The 16,648-nt window shown below is 41.4% G+C and overlaps 1 protein-coding gene across 1 annotated transcript in view; it reads left to right on the plus strand.

The window, feature by feature from the left end:
* Positions 1-14,944, plus strand: part of LOC121959152 (myosin-16) — a 41,212-nt gene extending 26,268 nt beyond the window's left edge. The window contains 17 exon segments of the mRNA XM_042508349.1: positions 1,244-1,270; positions 1,273-1,332; positions 2,101-2,346; positions 2,497-2,614; positions 4,652-4,779; positions 4,907-5,103; positions 5,191-5,323; positions 6,351-6,567; positions 7,780-7,916; positions 8,026-8,129; positions 9,331-9,523; positions 9,613-9,816; positions 9,906-10,031; positions 10,628-10,798; positions 12,824-13,024; positions 13,116-13,262; positions 14,093-14,944. Of these exon segments, the coding sequence (XP_042364283.1) occupies positions 1,244-1,270; positions 1,273-1,332; positions 2,101-2,346; positions 2,497-2,614; positions 4,652-4,779; positions 4,907-5,103; positions 5,191-5,323; positions 6,351-6,567; positions 7,780-7,916; positions 8,026-8,129; positions 9,331-9,523; positions 9,613-9,816; positions 9,906-10,031; positions 10,628-10,798; positions 12,824-13,024; positions 13,116-13,262; positions 14,093-14,242 (2,559 nt within the window). The 3' untranslated portion in view covers positions 14,243-14,944.
* Positions 14,945-16,648: the final 1,704 nt, after the last annotated feature.

The raw sequence follows: 16,648 nt of genomic DNA on the forward strand, positions 1-16,648 counted from the left end.
AACAAAACTAAAACAGTCTTGGTCTCTATAACCAATTCCAACATTTATGAAAACTATACAAAGTTGAATTTTTATTTAACTCACCTGTTAACGTTTTATTAAGGTTTAAAATTATGCTTAGTTAAGGTGAGGGCTGTTAGGAAGACACACTGTCTGTGAGACATCACTCTAGTCACATCTGCCCCTCACTCATCCACAGCTCCACCCTCTCAGCCAAAGTGCTGAATTTGAGGCTTCCACGCGACAGTCCACAAATCAATAGGTACTGTCAACGTTGCAACGTGGTTACAGTAGAGACCAAAAACAGAGCTAAAAGTGAGTGAATATTGACTTCTATTCATCAGGTGGACATAAATGTGTCTTCAAAAGGATGCAGTTTTTCTGTCTGCATGTATTAATAGGAAAAAGGTTGCCATAGTGTTAGCCATAACAACTTAAAAAGGTGATAATATGTCAGTCTGGTATTTACAGCTTGTTAAGCTGCCTTGAACTAGCCAACAAAAACAATGAATGCAGCTTTAAGGGTCATTAACAGCTTTGTAGCCAGTGAACAGAGCACTGGGTAACTTCCAGAGGAAACAGGAGTTCACAGATAATATTTGGACTGTGTGACAGCAGCTAACCTCTGTATTGCTGTGATCGGAAACCAGTTACTCTCTCGACCTCTGAACTCAGGAAAGATCGCTTCCCCTTGTGGGCTGTCAATCCCGCTGATCCCCTGGTGGGCAAATATCCTGTCAGATGAGGTGGGAGTGCTTTAGAGTTAGAGCAGATGAAGTACTCTGCCTGAGGTTTAATACAGTGGAGGTGTAACATAACATACACATTCACTGTTGTTAATAAATATTTGACGCAGGGTTTTGACTCACTTTTTGCGAAAGGACTTATTATTATACCATAACTTGTTTTCTAGTGGAGTGGGGATTTACACTTTCCCGTGACTCCAGATAGAGAATCAGTCAACATATGGATAAATTCCTGTCTTTTTTCATTTATTTTTGGTAATTTTCTTGTACTTTCAACTATTTTCTTGCTAACGTTTAGGTAATTTCTTCTTTCGTTGCTCAACGCTTTCGTCCAAATATTTTTGAAAGAAATCAAGCCAATTTCCTCAGGTTTCAAAAGATCAATGGTTAAGCCCAGAATAATATTTAAAAAATAGTTAAATTATTCTGATAATTAAGTATCAACTTGTACACTGTATGTTTATTGCCAATATCGAATTGCTCTGTTTTTTTGGCAGGTTGAGAAGCAGAGAGCAGATCTAACCACAGAGAACTAGATGATCTCACTGACCGACTGGAGGAAGCAGGAGGGGTCACCGCCTCGCAGGTAAACTATATACATTTTAACACACACACACACACACACACACACACACACACACACACACACACACTGTATACCATTACACTTTTTATACCTGTTCAAGATTTAGATTATACACTTACTGCTTTAGATGAGAAGTTTATACCGCTCTCTGCATAGCATGAAGAACTGACCTTGAGCTACGTCCAGTCCCCTTGATTACTGTTGTCAAGTCTGTCTAAACATAGCATAGAGAAGATATAGCAAATTTTTCATGGGCGCAACCCACATACTCAGCTCTGCTGCTCATCCCACAAATGCATGTTCCTTACAAATGTGGCACCATTTAAAAGGGAAATAAACAGGCTTTCCAACGTTATAAGATTTATTACCAAGACGCTCTGTTACAACAAATAAATAATCTACCAAACACAAATTTCCTTACTTTTTGTGCTTATTTTCACAATAGAAAGTAGTGAGAAGACAACTATAGGCCCATACATCTGAGAGCTGTATTAACAGTATAAGCTCTGGGGTCCAAATTCAAGCATCAGACACCCCATGTTGACAATTCACATGACGGACAAATATATACAGGAATTACAATGAATGTATCTGTCTGTATTGCTTATAAGCCAAATAAGTTGTTATAGTTTAGATATCGGCAAAAATCCAAAGTTGTGCATCACTAATTAACATATATATATTTAGCATACGTATATAAGTTCTGCACTACCCCACTGCACAGCCTTAAATACACAACCTGACATGCAGCCTGTGTGTGATTTACAGATGGAGATGAACAAGAAGCGAGAGGCTGAGCTGCAGCGTCTAAGGCGAGACCTGGAGGAGACCTCTGTCCAGTCAGAAGCCCTGACTGCGTCCCTGAGGAAACGGCACAGCGACGCCATGGCAGAGCTGAGCGAGCAGTGCGAGTCTCTGCAGCGGACAAGGGCCAAGCTGGAGAAGGAGAAACAGAACCTTAGGATGGAGGTGGACGAGCTGGCCACCTCTCTGGACAACATGCAGAAAGCCAAGGTCAGGAAGTTTGGTCACATTTATTAGGATGAACAATGACTTGCTTTCACTGTCACAGTGTTTCATTTTTAATATGCTAGTAATGTTAAGTTTACTTGTAAATGCAACATAATATGTGTGCGTGTGTGCCTCTGTGCGTGCGTGCTGCAGGCGTCCTCAGAGAGCCAGATGAAGAAGCTGGAGGAGCAGTTATCAGAGGCCAACAGAAGAGCAGACGACCTGCAGAGGGCCCAGACTGAGCTCAGTGTGGCCAGGAACAGACTCACAGGTACTGACAATCATTTCTCCTCATGTTTGGAGGCAATTACAGCTGGTCATCTAACACACTCAGGTGCAGTTTCTTTTGCATATTATTGATAGATACTGATGACTTAAAAAGCAATAGTTTATTTCATGTAGTAGCCCAGAAAAGGCTGACTGCAAAAACAGTTTGACCCAGTGTGCCTTAGTCCTGTCCTGGCAATGTTCTCTAACCATCTCACACTTTATAATCGCTGAATAAAATAAATGTCTCTAGGATGTTACAGTAAAAGGTTCGAAGATGTCATAATGATAACCAGGTGCATTATGTTTTCGGTCTGTCGCCAGTCTGTCCCCAGTGTGTCCCATTCTTGTGAAAACAATATCGCAAGAACATGTTGAGGGAATTTCTTCAAATTTGGCACAAACATCAACTTGGATTCAAGGATGAACTGATTAGGTTTTAATGGTCGTACATCACTGAGACCTTGCATCCGTCTCATCCTCATGAACACAACATAACAAAAACACTTTGAGGAAATTTCTTGAAATTTGGCACAAACGTCCACTTAAACTTAATGATGGACTGCTTAGAATTTAATAGTCATAGGTCAAGGCCTTGACCTTGCGCCTGTTACCTTTTCCTGAATGTGATATCTGAAGAAGGCGTTGAGGGAATATCCTCATAATTTGCTTAAACATCCACTTGGAATTAAGAATGAACTAATTAGAATTTAGTGGTCAAAGTTAAAGGTCAGTGAGACCTCACAAACTTTATTTTTGCCGTAACTCAGGAATTCATACGCTAATTATGACAACATTTCACACAAATGTCAAATGGGATAAAATGAAGTAATATATCGTAAAAATAAAAGGTCAACTTCCCTGTGACATCGTGATGTCCTGCAAAAACACTTCTCTGTCGATTTCACAGTGGCGGAACTCAGAGACAGTAGGGGAGACATTTGATCAGATGCTGAATCTTGAAACTATGCCGATTGTATAGATCTTCTGTGCTGCTGGTGGGACGATGTGTGTGAAGCATCCATATTTTCACAGACATGATTGTAAACTGTAACTGCAGCTTGCCCGGCTGGTGGTGGCACACAACTGCAAGGCGGTACTTCTAGTGTTTCTACTGAACTACACCTGCCAGCTAAGTTGTCGCACAGAATGAAGTTTGTATCCATTCATGGACGAGAGGCTCATGCATGTGAAAGAGCAAGATTTAAACATTAATCTGCGACTGCAGCTATCTCAGAGGAGCTAGCTGTGAGAGGAGCTAGCAGTAGATGGACCCTTCTATGTGATGACAGTTGGTGGTTGTAGTTCCCCTTTGTTAGTTCTACACACTGAATTTCAGTGTGGACATTGAATATTCCAATAAACTTTGTTTACAAAAACCACAGGACCACTTTGAAAGTGCATAGCTGAAGTGTTAGTATCACTCTTCCATACAGTTTGGGGATTTGCAAGTGACAGATGTTAAAAATGAATGGCTGAGAGGATATCATGACTTTTATTCTCTATACTTCCCATCCTTCACAACTCAGTAGTGTCTCTTCATTGCCCAGAATCTACATGTCAAAGCCAAGATTGTTGTGGTGATAACAGTACTTTTTAATTACTTGAAAGGGCTCTTCCGAAACACATATTGCATTGTACAACTGCATGCACTAGTTGAACTGCTCATGGTTAGTAAATTGACTGTTATATATGAAATCTGTTAAAAACATGACTTTTACCTTGTTTCCAATGGCAAGCCAATCTGTTTTTTCACCACAGAGCAGTGCACCAGTCACAGATATGAACAGGGCTGACTGGAAGATGACTCATTGATGCTCCATTTAGTTTTGCTACTCCATAAATCTTTTCCAGTGACGTACATGATGAAATTGACATCTGCTGTTGTAACCAAACAGAGATAATAACGATCACAGCGCAAAAAAATTGCATCTTATGTTTGTTTTCTTGTGTATTGCTACAGAACCTGGCATATGAGTTGGTGCTTAACACCTACTGTATGCTACAGTGTGATAATCAGTGTCCTTGTGTGTCTCATCAGCCGATAATGCAGACGTGAGTCGACAGATGGAGGAGGCAGAGACCAGAGCCAGCCAGCTGAGTCGCTCCAAGACTCTGCTCCAATCCCAACTGGAAGAGCTGAAGAAACAGCTGGACGATGAGGTCAAGGTCAGTGCGCGTGTGGACTCAGAATAGAAGTCTTAAAAAGACATATCCAGTCTGCAAATAAATTTTAAAAAATCCCCTGATCTCTACTCAAAGTCCTATATTCATGTGTTTCTGGTGTGGCTGCCAGTGTAAGCAGGCGGTCAGCAGCAGTCTTAGCTCAGTGCGACAGGAGTGCGAGGTGCTGAAAGAGCAGCTGGAGGAGGAGCAGGAGAGCAAGCAGGAGCTGCAGCGCCTCGTCTCCAAACTCAACAGCGAGGTGACACACTGGAGGACCAAACACGAGTCTGACACCATCCAGCATGCCGATGAGCTGGAGGAAACCAAGTACGTTGTGCTGATACTGGCTGTCATTTGTTTGCATTTGGCACTTTAAATGGATCTCAGTGGTCCAAAATAATGTGTGTGTCACAGGAAGAAACTGGCAACCAGACTTCAGGAGGCTGAAGAGGCTGTGGAAGCTACTCAAGCCAAATGTTCCTCGCTGGAGAAAACCAAACAGAGGTTGCAGGGAGAGGTGGAGGAGCTCTGCATGGACCTGGAGAAGGTAGGAGAGGAGACATGACGTGTGTTTCCATTGCGGGAACTTGAGGCAAAACTTAGAAGGCGGGAACATTTAAAGGAATGGCCTCTCAGTCGGTCCTCTCGGCCTTTGTCTCCATTGCAGTGTAAGTCCCCGATAGGACCCACTGGACTCTGGAGTTGACATAATCCTCCTTTGTTGTCTTTGTTGTCCTCTTCGTCATTGTCTTCTTCTAGGTTTTGTGCTGCGTGATGTCAGAAGGTTTTGATTTGGGAAGGCGTTCTACAGACTTTGTTGTGTTCATGTCCTTAAAGGTAGTAAAGTGTGAACAACATGAAGGCTACAAAGAAGATGGGTTGCATTTTAATGCAAAGAGCATTTAAATAGGAGGTTGAAACAGTTTTTTTTTGGGGGGGCGGCTTTTGTTACCTTTAATGGACAGGACAGTTTTTAAGCGTGAAAGGGGAAGAAAGAGAGAGGGCAACATGCAGCAAAGGGTCAAGGCTGGAATTGAACCTGTGGCCGCTGCGGCGAGGATACAACCTCTGTATATGGGGCGGCACTCTATCCACTGAGCCACCAGGCGCCCTGATAACTGTTTTTATACGTGAATTAATGAAAAAGTCTCTTACATATGACCAAACATTGACTTTGCTCATGTTTATGCATTTATGAAGTCAAGTCAGCAACTCGTGTTATAAAATTATCTCAGAGTTGAAGAGTTGTTTTTCCGACATGAGAGGCCATTCATGTGAATTATCCTAGTGGGAAAGTCATGATTCCTTATATGAACGAAGCATTAAAAATGGTGCTTCTAGTTTTTTGGGGCCACACTGAAGTTCCCACCCCAAGGCAGGGACTTGTTGTACGCCTGTAAATGTTCTCAAATTGTCCTACTGTGGTGGTTCCTGCGGTGGAGACACACCAATGGGCGACACCCTGTAAAACTACCCCCAAAGTTCCTGCAGTGGAAACGGGCCTACGTTGTATGTGTGTTGCAGTGCAATGAATTTACTATGTTGTTATCTTGAGCATGTGTTCCCTGTCCCAGGCCAGCAGCTGCGGTCAGGCTCTGGATAAGAAGCAGCGGGTCCTGGAGAAGCAGCTCGGAGACTGGAAGCAGAAGTGTGAGGAGCTGGTGGCCGAGGTGGAAGGCTGCCAGAAGGAGAGCAGGCAACACGCCAGCGAGCTCTTCAAACTCAAGACAGCCCATGAAGAGTCACTGGAGCAGCTGGAGGCCCTACGCAGGGAGAACAAGGCCTACCAGGGTATGAGAGTACACATATGACAGGGAGGGATGGTACCTTGGGCAGGTTCTGAGGAAAAGTTGAATAGTAATCAGGGTCAGGCTCATGCACAATTCATATGTATTTTTACAAAAGGTAACGCACCAGAATTTGTATAAAACCTCTGTCAAGAAGTCTGTGATCACATTACCAATGCCCTTACGAGAAGAAAGTAATTTAAGGAGCAAAAGTTGGCTAAAGGAGCCAGGTTCTCGTGCTGGATGGTTTAAACAAACACAGGACTTCCACCCAGCAGGCTGGTGTTTGTGTCTCGTGAAACCAAGTAAACTTTAAGTTTATTTAAGGTACATTGTCACCGTGTCTCTTGTGTCTTTCGTTACGATATGTATATAACTTTACTTGAAGAAGGTGATGTGACAGGTCCGAACTGTTTTACATTTTCTAAACCTAACCTACATATCTATAACTTAACTTTACCTTAAGTTTGTCATGTTAAATACGCAATTTCATATCAAGCATGTAGGCGTAAAGTAGATTGCGTGACAACACCTAACCACGTTTATTTTCCTAAACCTCACCTTTGTCACTTTACTTACCTAAACCTAACCTTAGTAACTTTACCTTAAGCACTTCAAATAAATTATGTAACTTTACATAAGTACATAACTTGACAACAGCCAAACTTGTTCCCTAACCTAACTTATGTGACTGCTTGGCTAAATTTAACTGAGTTAACTTTGCCTTAAGTAAGTAACCTTACCTTAACTTTGTGACATTAAGAATGCAACTTGATGTAAAATACATAGCTTGACAACACCCAACTGTGTTACTTCTTCTAACCTTAAGCTGTGTAACTTTACTGGCCTAAACTCTACCTATAAAACTTTACCTTAGGTGGGTAACTTTACCTTATGTACGAAACCTGAAGTACATAACATGACAACGGCCAGCTGTCTTCCTTTTCCTAAATCGTACCTACTTATCTTAACTTGCTTAAACCTAACATACGTAACTTGACCTTAAGTAGGTAACTTTACCTTAAGTATGCTATGTTCAGTATCTAACTTTACATTAAATATGTAATCTGATGCTGCCATTTACATGATGCTTATTTTTTCAATATTATATGAATCACTGTATGTGCATTTTTGTAGGATACTATATGAGTCACTGCATGAGGGCATGTTGGCCTGGTTTATTAAGACTTATGTGTGGCTTGACTTTGCCTGACAGAGGAGGTAACTGACCTCACAGACCAGCTCTCAGATGGAGGTAAAAGTGTCCATGAGCTGCAGAAAGCAAAGAAGAAGATTGAGATGGAGAAAGAAGAGTTACAGGCCTCGCTGGAAGAGTCTGAAGCAGCTTTGGAGGTACAGAGCCCCAGCAAATCTGCCTATTAGCAGTAGTACTTGGAGTCTGTTGTAATGTCAGTATGTGCTATGTGCCTATGCCCTTATTTCCTTCCTTCCTTCCTGCTAGGCTGAGGAAACCAAGGTGCTGAGGCTTCAGCTGGAGTTGTCCCAGGCTAAAGGAGACCTGGAGCGCAGACTTCAGGAGAAGGAAGAAGAGGCAGAAGCAGCTAGGTACCTCAGTTTCCTCTCTGTCACTTAACCCTCAGACATATATCTGACTCCACATTTCTTTTCGTAGGTATGCGCAATATATATCTGTCTGATAAATTATCGATTCATAATGGCAAATTTTAATAATTATTTATTAATCTGATAATAAGTGGCTATCTGGGAGTTTTTTTTTCGTTGCTGACAGCTCTATCACCCAATATTGGCCCAATTTCTGACCGATCCTGAGTCTAAGTTCAAAAACAAAGGCTGATCAAGCTTTTGCTGTATTGGCTCCGTGGCTCCATAACAACCTCCTTTAAGCATGAGGTCAGCTAAAACTGTGTATGCTTTGAAATTTTATCTTAAAGGAATAGTACAACATTTTGGGAAATCTGCTTTCTCGCCAAGCGTTCGATGCAAAGAAAGATAGCACTAATATTGTTTCAAACACATCTAAAGCTCAATAATAAAGTCTTTTTTTGTTTGTATCATCTTCAACTTGTTAAAAAAAATGGTTTTCCACAGGTAATGTGTGGGACTATTTCTTGTCCTGGTGGGGTTATTTTCTGGAATCTGTGCTGGCTGCCTGTTAACCTCACGGTGACAATTGAACTCAAGGAAATAACTCCCCGTGAACAAGAATCCAAACAAGAGTCCTGCACAGACAAAACAAACCAGATGGCATGCTAATCAATGAGCTCTAGAGGTCCAATAGGGAAATGTTGTTGCTTTAAAACAGAACCAGCCAGGCTAGCTGTTTCCCCCGTTTCTATTTTCTGTGCTAAGCTAACCAGCTGTTTGCTCATCCATCCTCTCATCTAAGTCTCAGCAAGAAGGCAAATAAGTGGATTTTCCCAAAATGCTGCATTATTGCTTTAAAGCCAAATTAGCATTTCTTAAGGTGACAGTTCACCCCCAAATCAAAAGTACATATAGACCTGTTTTAAAACTGCATGTTCCTTGTCACTGTTTTATTTTCCTACTTCTGGAAATCCTTTTGTGTGTCTTGTTTGAAAAAAGCTCTATAAATAAACTATTACCTCAGGCACTAATACTCTGTAATTTTGTTTCCTCTAATCGTTTCATGCTGCCCTTTATCTTCCGTTATCCCTCCAACAAAAATCGTAGGTTATGATCTTTGGAGGTAAGGCCTCAAACTGTTCTCTGTCTCTGATCAGAGCTCGTCCATGTTTGTAAAACCATCCCTCTCCTCCTCTGTCAGAAAAACCCACCAGAGGGCGCTGGAGTCCCTGCAGGCCAGTCTGGATGTGGAGGTGAAAGCCAAAGCTGAGGGGCTGAAGCTGAAGAAGAAACTGGAGGCGGACATCAATGAGCTGGAGCTGCAGGTGGACCTGCTCACCAAGAGCAACGCAGAGCTCAGCAAGAACAGCAAGAAGATGCAGCAACAGATTAAGGTGCGATAAAGCTGTTTTGTTTTGCTTTTTTACATACTCTGCTTTCCACAGAGGCTTACTCAGTGAACAATTGAATCACCTTGTCCCAGGAGCTGCAGGCCCAGTTGGAGGAGGAGGTACGGAGCCATGAGGAGTGCAGGGAGGAGCAGGCGGCCGTGGAGCGCCGCTGCGCTCTGTTGGTCAGTGAGGGGGAGGAGACTCGTGCAGCCCTGGAGAGCGCAGAGAGGGCCCGTAAGGCCCTGGAGACGGAGCTGCAGGAGGCCAACGAGAAATACAGCGACCTCAACAACCAGGTGATCCGCTGTGTGTCCTGCAGCTGACCCGCATCGGCAGAATTATCGCAGACCGGTGACTTCCTGAATGTTTGCTCTTGTGTGTTTAGTTCCAGTTGGCTCTGAGCGGGAGGAGGAAGCTCGAGGTGGATCTCCAGACTCTGCAGCAGGAGCACGAGGAGCTGCAGGGAGAGCTGAGAGGAACCACAGACAAGTCAAAGAAGGCCAGCTGTGAGGTAAAACGTGTTCATGAGATATACATACACTACATGTTAACCCTTTCAAACCTGAAGCGACGTCACCTGTCCGGTGCTGCTTTCGGACACCTTTCACAAGTATTCAAACATTGAATTGGTGCAGTTTCCTCCAAAAACATGGGGAAAAGGCAATGAACAACTTTGTAACAAATGTTTCACAAAATTCACAAACTTATTTTGGAAAAGCACAGACAAAGTGTCCAGGGAAAAAAGAAAAAAGCTAGGTAATAACTATATAATTATTTTTTATTATTTATTATGATGTAAGTGATTTTTAAGCATTTTTTCCCAGTCCATTAACTATTTGCTCTTTCTTTATATATATATATATATATATATATATATATATATATATATTTATACACGTATATACACACACACAAATGTCTTTCTTTTTCTTTTTTAAAGTAATTTTAAGGTAATTTTGTGGTAATTTTATTGGATTTCTTGCTAATTTTGGGCTCATTTTTAAGCACTTTTTCCAGTCTATTTCCCAGTTCTTTTTTTATTACAAATGTCTTTTTCAGTCTTAGTTTATTGAAAGTAAAAGTATTTGAACTGGCTGCCTCTTTCAGTTGGCGCGAGTGGGGGAGGAGCTGCGTCTGGAGCAGGAGCACACGCTGCACCTGGAGAGAGTGAAGAAAGGTCTGGAGGCTCAGATCAAAGACATGAGCAGCAGGCTGGATGAGGCCGAGCAGATGGCTCTCAAAGGAGGCAAGAAGATCATCCAGAAGTTGGAGGGAAAGGTACGCGCAGTTTGGTTTGTCAGCAGGTTGGTCCAGAGCGAGACGTTTTGACAGCTGACAGCCTGATTGACATGAAAGCTTTTCAGGGTTGAGCACACAAAGCTTAGCTGTGCATTAAAATAGTATTAGCGATGTTAAAGGTGTACTGTCGGGGTGGGGCACCAGGAGTTGGGCACTATGCTTCAGTGATGACACTGTCCTGATTTCAGCGGTAACCACCGTGTGAATGCTGTGCAGAACAACTGTGGTTAGCTAGTGTGTGGGAAACACTGACAGGGACTCGTGAACTGCATGTGTGGCTGAACCATCCACCGCAACATCTGACAGACAAGCTTGGATAGAAAGACACAGTGTAGCGCACTAAAACACTGAGTCTGTTTTTTTTTTTTCATCTGAAATCGTCCCATTTCAAAAAATACAGCCTCACTTTGTGTCAATGAGTCCAAAACTTCTGTCCTCTTTAAAGTTTTCTGAACAGGTTTGATTTTCTGCATTGTTTGCATCTTTCAGAAGTCTTTAGCGAGTTGTTTGGCCAAGAATCCAAAGTAAAATGTGGCGGCGGGATGCATACGCGACAAGACAGAGGGATGAGGTAACATAGTATAAATTCAGAGCTTGGACAGCTGATTTTTAACAGGTCAGATAGTAACATTCAGGTGGATGATTATGAGGAGGAGAATGTGGTCCGCACACAAACCCACAGAGAGCCAAAGTGTGGAGACACAGGAGGACAGCTCACCCTTCGTGTAGCCGTGGTACCAAACACAAGATGTGGGCAGAGTGGCGACAGCCAGACAGATAACTCCAGGGGAGAGAAGCAAGGGAGGGAATATGTCTTTTGATTTAGTCTCATGTTGTGAATTTTTGCAATGACAAGACAATTAAATGCTTAGATTTGGTGTGCAAAGTTTATCTGTGTAATTGTTTTTCTGGATGACAGAAAAAAAACAAAAAAAACAAACAAAAAATGACAAAAAAATTTCCAAAAAAACAGACTCAGTGTGCAAAGACATGTCGCAAACAGATCTTTAATACTACACACACTCGCATCAATCTGTTCACAAAATGCACTTTTCAAGAAAGATTTTACATTAATATTATTTTCTACTTTTATTGAGTTATTTTTTTACCATCTTAAGTCCTAATAATAAGTATCAAATATTCATTCATTTTCAAAATATTAACCCTTTAAGCCAGGTTTTTGTCATGATGACAATGTGTTTTAAGAAAAAACACAAAAACACAAAAAATGAATTATTTCCAATATACTACATGCAAAGTCGATGATTATTATGTTTTGATTATCACAGACTAGGATATGTCAATGGTTAGTAGCAACATTGATTGTGTCAGTGCACCCTATAGTATGCATTTTCTGGATATGCCAAATATGATAAAAATGTTGTCATCAGATGAAAAATAGTAAAAATGACGAAGTCCAAGGCAAAAGCCAGAATGACACCCAGAAATAACACAATGCATGTTTTTATGCTTTGATGGCTGTGGGATCAAAAACTGCAGTTTGAACTGGTTTCAGTGGCGCTTTTTTTGCACTTATAAGTATGAATGTCACAATTTTGTTTTCACAGTGTATTTTAGACTTATTGTAGGAGCTGAGCTGGAAATTCCAAAACAAAAATACACAATCTTTCCAAAATTTATGCTATACGTATGAAGGTGAAAATGATCAGAAAAAGAAGATTGAAAAGCTCATAAAATGTGCCAAACAGTCCCTAAGGTTTAAAACACAGATTAACAACATTTCCACGATCATATTTCTTCTGTCCAGCCCTAAAGAAAATCATACTGGATACATACATCATACTTGATTTACAGGAATTTTTGAATGGGCATTCCACCACCAATTTTTTACAGACAAAGATCAGTTTACTCGTTGTGAGGAGTACCCGTGAGCCTAAAAAAACAGCTGTGTAATGTCTTATATGTCTCTGGAGGAACTTTGATAAACGTAAACCCTTGATGATGAATCATCAGTTAGAGTCATTGTTGTTTGTCTGTGTGCAGGTGAAGGAGATGGAGCTGGAGTTGGACTCTGAGCAGAAGCGGCATGCTGAGACGGTGAAGACGCTGCGGAAGAACGAGCGTCGGCTGAAGGAGCTGCTGTTCCAGTCGGAGGAGGACCAGAAGAACCAGCAGAGGATGCAGGAGCTGGTGGAGAGGTTGCAGAACAAGATGAAGGCCTACAAGAGACAAGTGGAGGAGGCCGTACGTTGCCTCGTCCTCTTACTTTCTCCAAAACCTATCTGACACACAGCGCACGTCTCTTTGATCAACTCTCGTCTGTCTGTCACTGCAGGAGGAACAGGCGAACATGAACTTGGCGAAGTACAGAAAGACCGTCCATGAGCTGGACGACGCCGAGGAGCGAGCTGACATCGCTGAGTCGGCGCTCACCAAGATCAGGACCAAGAACAGAGGCAGCTTTGGAAAAGGATACTCGTCTGTAAGTACTCGCTGACACACGGCTGTAACATCCATCAGCCAGATCAGCAGCTCAAGACTAACATGTCGTCTGCTTTACCATTTTAAAGAACATTTAGAAGTAAATGCTAACCAAAGTGATTTGCATCCAACAATTGTAACAATTGAACCAGAGTAAATTTCTGTGCACCTTTGAGCCACATCTTTTTATGTGGGGATAAAAAGACAATTACTTTAGTGATCCTGTCGTATCGATGTTTTCGTTTCCAGTGAAATGTCTCCACAATTATTTAATGGAATTTTTATAAGTTGAATAATTTAATGTACTAGTGTGTGTATTACCTAAAAAGACAGCTGGTGCACCACCAGTTTGGAGAAGCAGGCTGAAGTACCGACAAAAAGTCCAATATTAGTTTAATCATACAGTACATTTAGAAGTATTTTCATCACTGATCCGTGCTGTCAGACAGTCCTTTCTTGTGTCTGAACACAAGCAGCTCCCGTGTTCTGCGTGGTCAAATTACTGCTAAATTATTCAGTTATGGTAGGTGGTACATTAGTAACATTTGTATATTGGATCACTACCATTTAAGAAAATTATTTGACTTAAAATTTTACTTTAAAATCAACTCAGATTTTTGTTTTTAAAGATATATTTTTGTGGCTTTATTTGATAGGACAGATCTAGCGTGAAAGGGGGAGGGAGAGAAGGGATGACATGCAGCAAAGGGCCAAAGCCGGACTCGAACCCGGCGCCGGCTCTCCCAACTGAGCCCCAGATTACACTGCTTTTTGAGATTTGATGTAATTCTGTGTTTGCTCTGAATAATGACTCTGCCTTTGATCCACCAGGGTTACAGCACTCCGTACCCCGGCCTGGTCCGGTCACCCAGCTCTGTGGGCTCAGAGGGCCGAGGAGAGAAGATCCTCAACGACGACGAGTCGGTCAGCTCCCTCATCCCGGCGTATCTCAACTCTCTTAAGAAGCTCATGGTTGATTAGAAACCCCGCAGTGACGTCATCACGGTCAGCATTTCAGCTGCAACACTCCAGGTGCCACATCACACCGACTCAAATGTCCTTTGAAGAAGTGAAACAGAGCGGCTGAAACTGCAGTTTCTCGACACATTCAGACCTTAAACCTTAAATGTGCGTAACCTGTTTGTGTCGACTGTACATACCCACTGGACTTTTCTACAGTGTACCCATTCCTTCCTCTTTGTAACGACCGCAGTCTGTAAGATCACAGCTTTAAGAACACATTCCAGCTTTAATCCAGCAAATGTTTAAATCTGCTTCTTCATGTCATATTTCTGTAAAAACGATGGTTCCCGGCGAGGGCCAACGCGCTACAATGACCCAAAACATTTCCATATAGAGAAACGTGCCTCAGCTTCAGAAACAATGCCAATCCAGAAATGCTTATGGAAACAAATACAACAGTGGAAACAGCACATTTTTTATCTGCAGCATGTTTCACTTGTTTCACTTGTGCTCCCCAATTGCATTTTTAACTGAACGTTCAGCGTTTTTCCGTTACATGTGATTTAATATGTTTTTGTGCAGAGTCCGTGTGGCAGTAGCTGACTTTTGAATGCACGTGCCCCCTTGTTTTATTCAGTGTCCCCTCTGTAGATTTAGAGTTTTTTAGTGGTACGTGTACACAGCACAGGCGGAGCTCTCCTTGAAATCTTTTCTCCTCAGCAGCACTTTATTACTCACGAGGTGGATAATTGATCTGTGAATCTGTTCAGAGCTGATCAGATCGGATAGATGGATGAGAGGAGCAGCTGCTGTGTGTGAAAGCAAACTTTTAGACTCAGCAGAATGAACAGTTTGACTTTCAGTGTGTCTGATGTTCTGCTGCTCCATCTAAGTACGCTCTGTGCGCCGAGAGTGTGGTGCTGTAAATAACCAAATGGTATATGTAATTCAGCAGCGCTCCTAACAAACCTTCCAGCTCCAAAAATAGAAAATCAATTAGTGGCAGCAGTGTTTTAAAAGTGGCAGGCTGCCCCAAATATACGGTTGTTTGGGAGACCCTGATAAGTAATTGTTGAGTGTTTGCAGTTAATTGATTTGTTTTGGCGTTCAGCAGCATGTTTTTCCACATTTGCAGCATGTTTCTGATGTATTTATTTGGATTTCTGCATTAATTTTTTAATTGTTACTGTGTCTGAAGCTGCAGCATGTTTCTCCTAGTGAAATATTATGGGCTGCTGTTGTGCCTTTGCCCTTGTCAGCCACCATAAAAAACATTAAAAACAGAACTGTACTGTTTACTGTAAAATCCTCATAGGTAGCACTTTATTACAACCAATTTGAAGTCATTTAATAGTCTTTAATTAATTATGAACATTATTGACAAATCATTTATTTAAATTTTTAAATATTTCGTAAAAAAAAAAAAAATGTTTTTAATCGTAACCATAAACTATTCATCATTTCTATATAGTGTACAGTGATAAACTGTCCAGACAGTGTTCTCTCTCTTCAAATCATGAAATACTAAGGCTAAATCAACATAAGTATTATTATAATAAATATTGGGTCATTAATAATTAGTAGGGATGTCAGTGTTAATATGTTAACAGCAGTGTGATTTAGGTCTAAACATAAAGGTCCTGTGCTGCTGTTTTGTACTTTGGACACACACCAGTCAAGCCGCTGCAGTTGCTTCGTGCTTCTCGCTGTTGCACTTATTGAAAATAATAATAATAATAATAAGATTAGTGATTAGTGCATTTCACTTTAAAAAACAGCTCAGTTGATAAGTCAAAAGTAAAAAATACTCTTTATGTCAAATGGAATTAAAATAACAGCAAAACACTTTGAAGTATCAAAGTTAACTACAGCCCTGCTACATGGTAACTGACTGCAGACCAGTCAACTTCGGAGTCTAGTGAGCGTCCTCAGGTTGACAAGGACTGTATTAGACAGAATAAGCACTTTGACCTCTGAAGACCGCTCTATCGTAGCAGTGCAGCCTCTGATTTGAAAGAAACCAGAGACAACCTCAATCTAAAAGTCAAGATCTGTGCATTCATTTGATTCTCAATCAAAACACTAAGAATTGATTCACTTTGTTTATAAAGATTTCAGAACTGTTTTAAAATGCAAAATAATCTCATTTTAAAAGTACAATTAAAAATGTGTTTAATAGCAATTTATTGAATTTTCGTTTGACAGCACTGAATAATTAACAGTAAATTTAATAATGGCTCACCTTCACTCAACAACAAAGTGAAGCTTAAACTGCCGCTCGTGCCAGCTGACCTCAGCTGTAAGCTAGTTATTGTTTTCAGCTGCTGCAGGCTGGAGGGAGAGGTCACCTTCAAAGAAAGCATCTTATTCTGTAGGTTCAAGACTAGTTACTTTTGTAATATTTTTTTACTAGTTAGAGCAACT

Source organism: Plectropomus leopardus, chromosome 19, assembly GCF_008729295.1.
Source record: "Plectropomus leopardus isolate mb chromosome 19, YSFRI_Pleo_2.0, whole genome shotgun sequence".
Lineage (NCBI taxonomy): Eukaryota > Metazoa > Chordata > Actinopteri > Perciformes > Serranidae > Plectropomus > Plectropomus leopardus.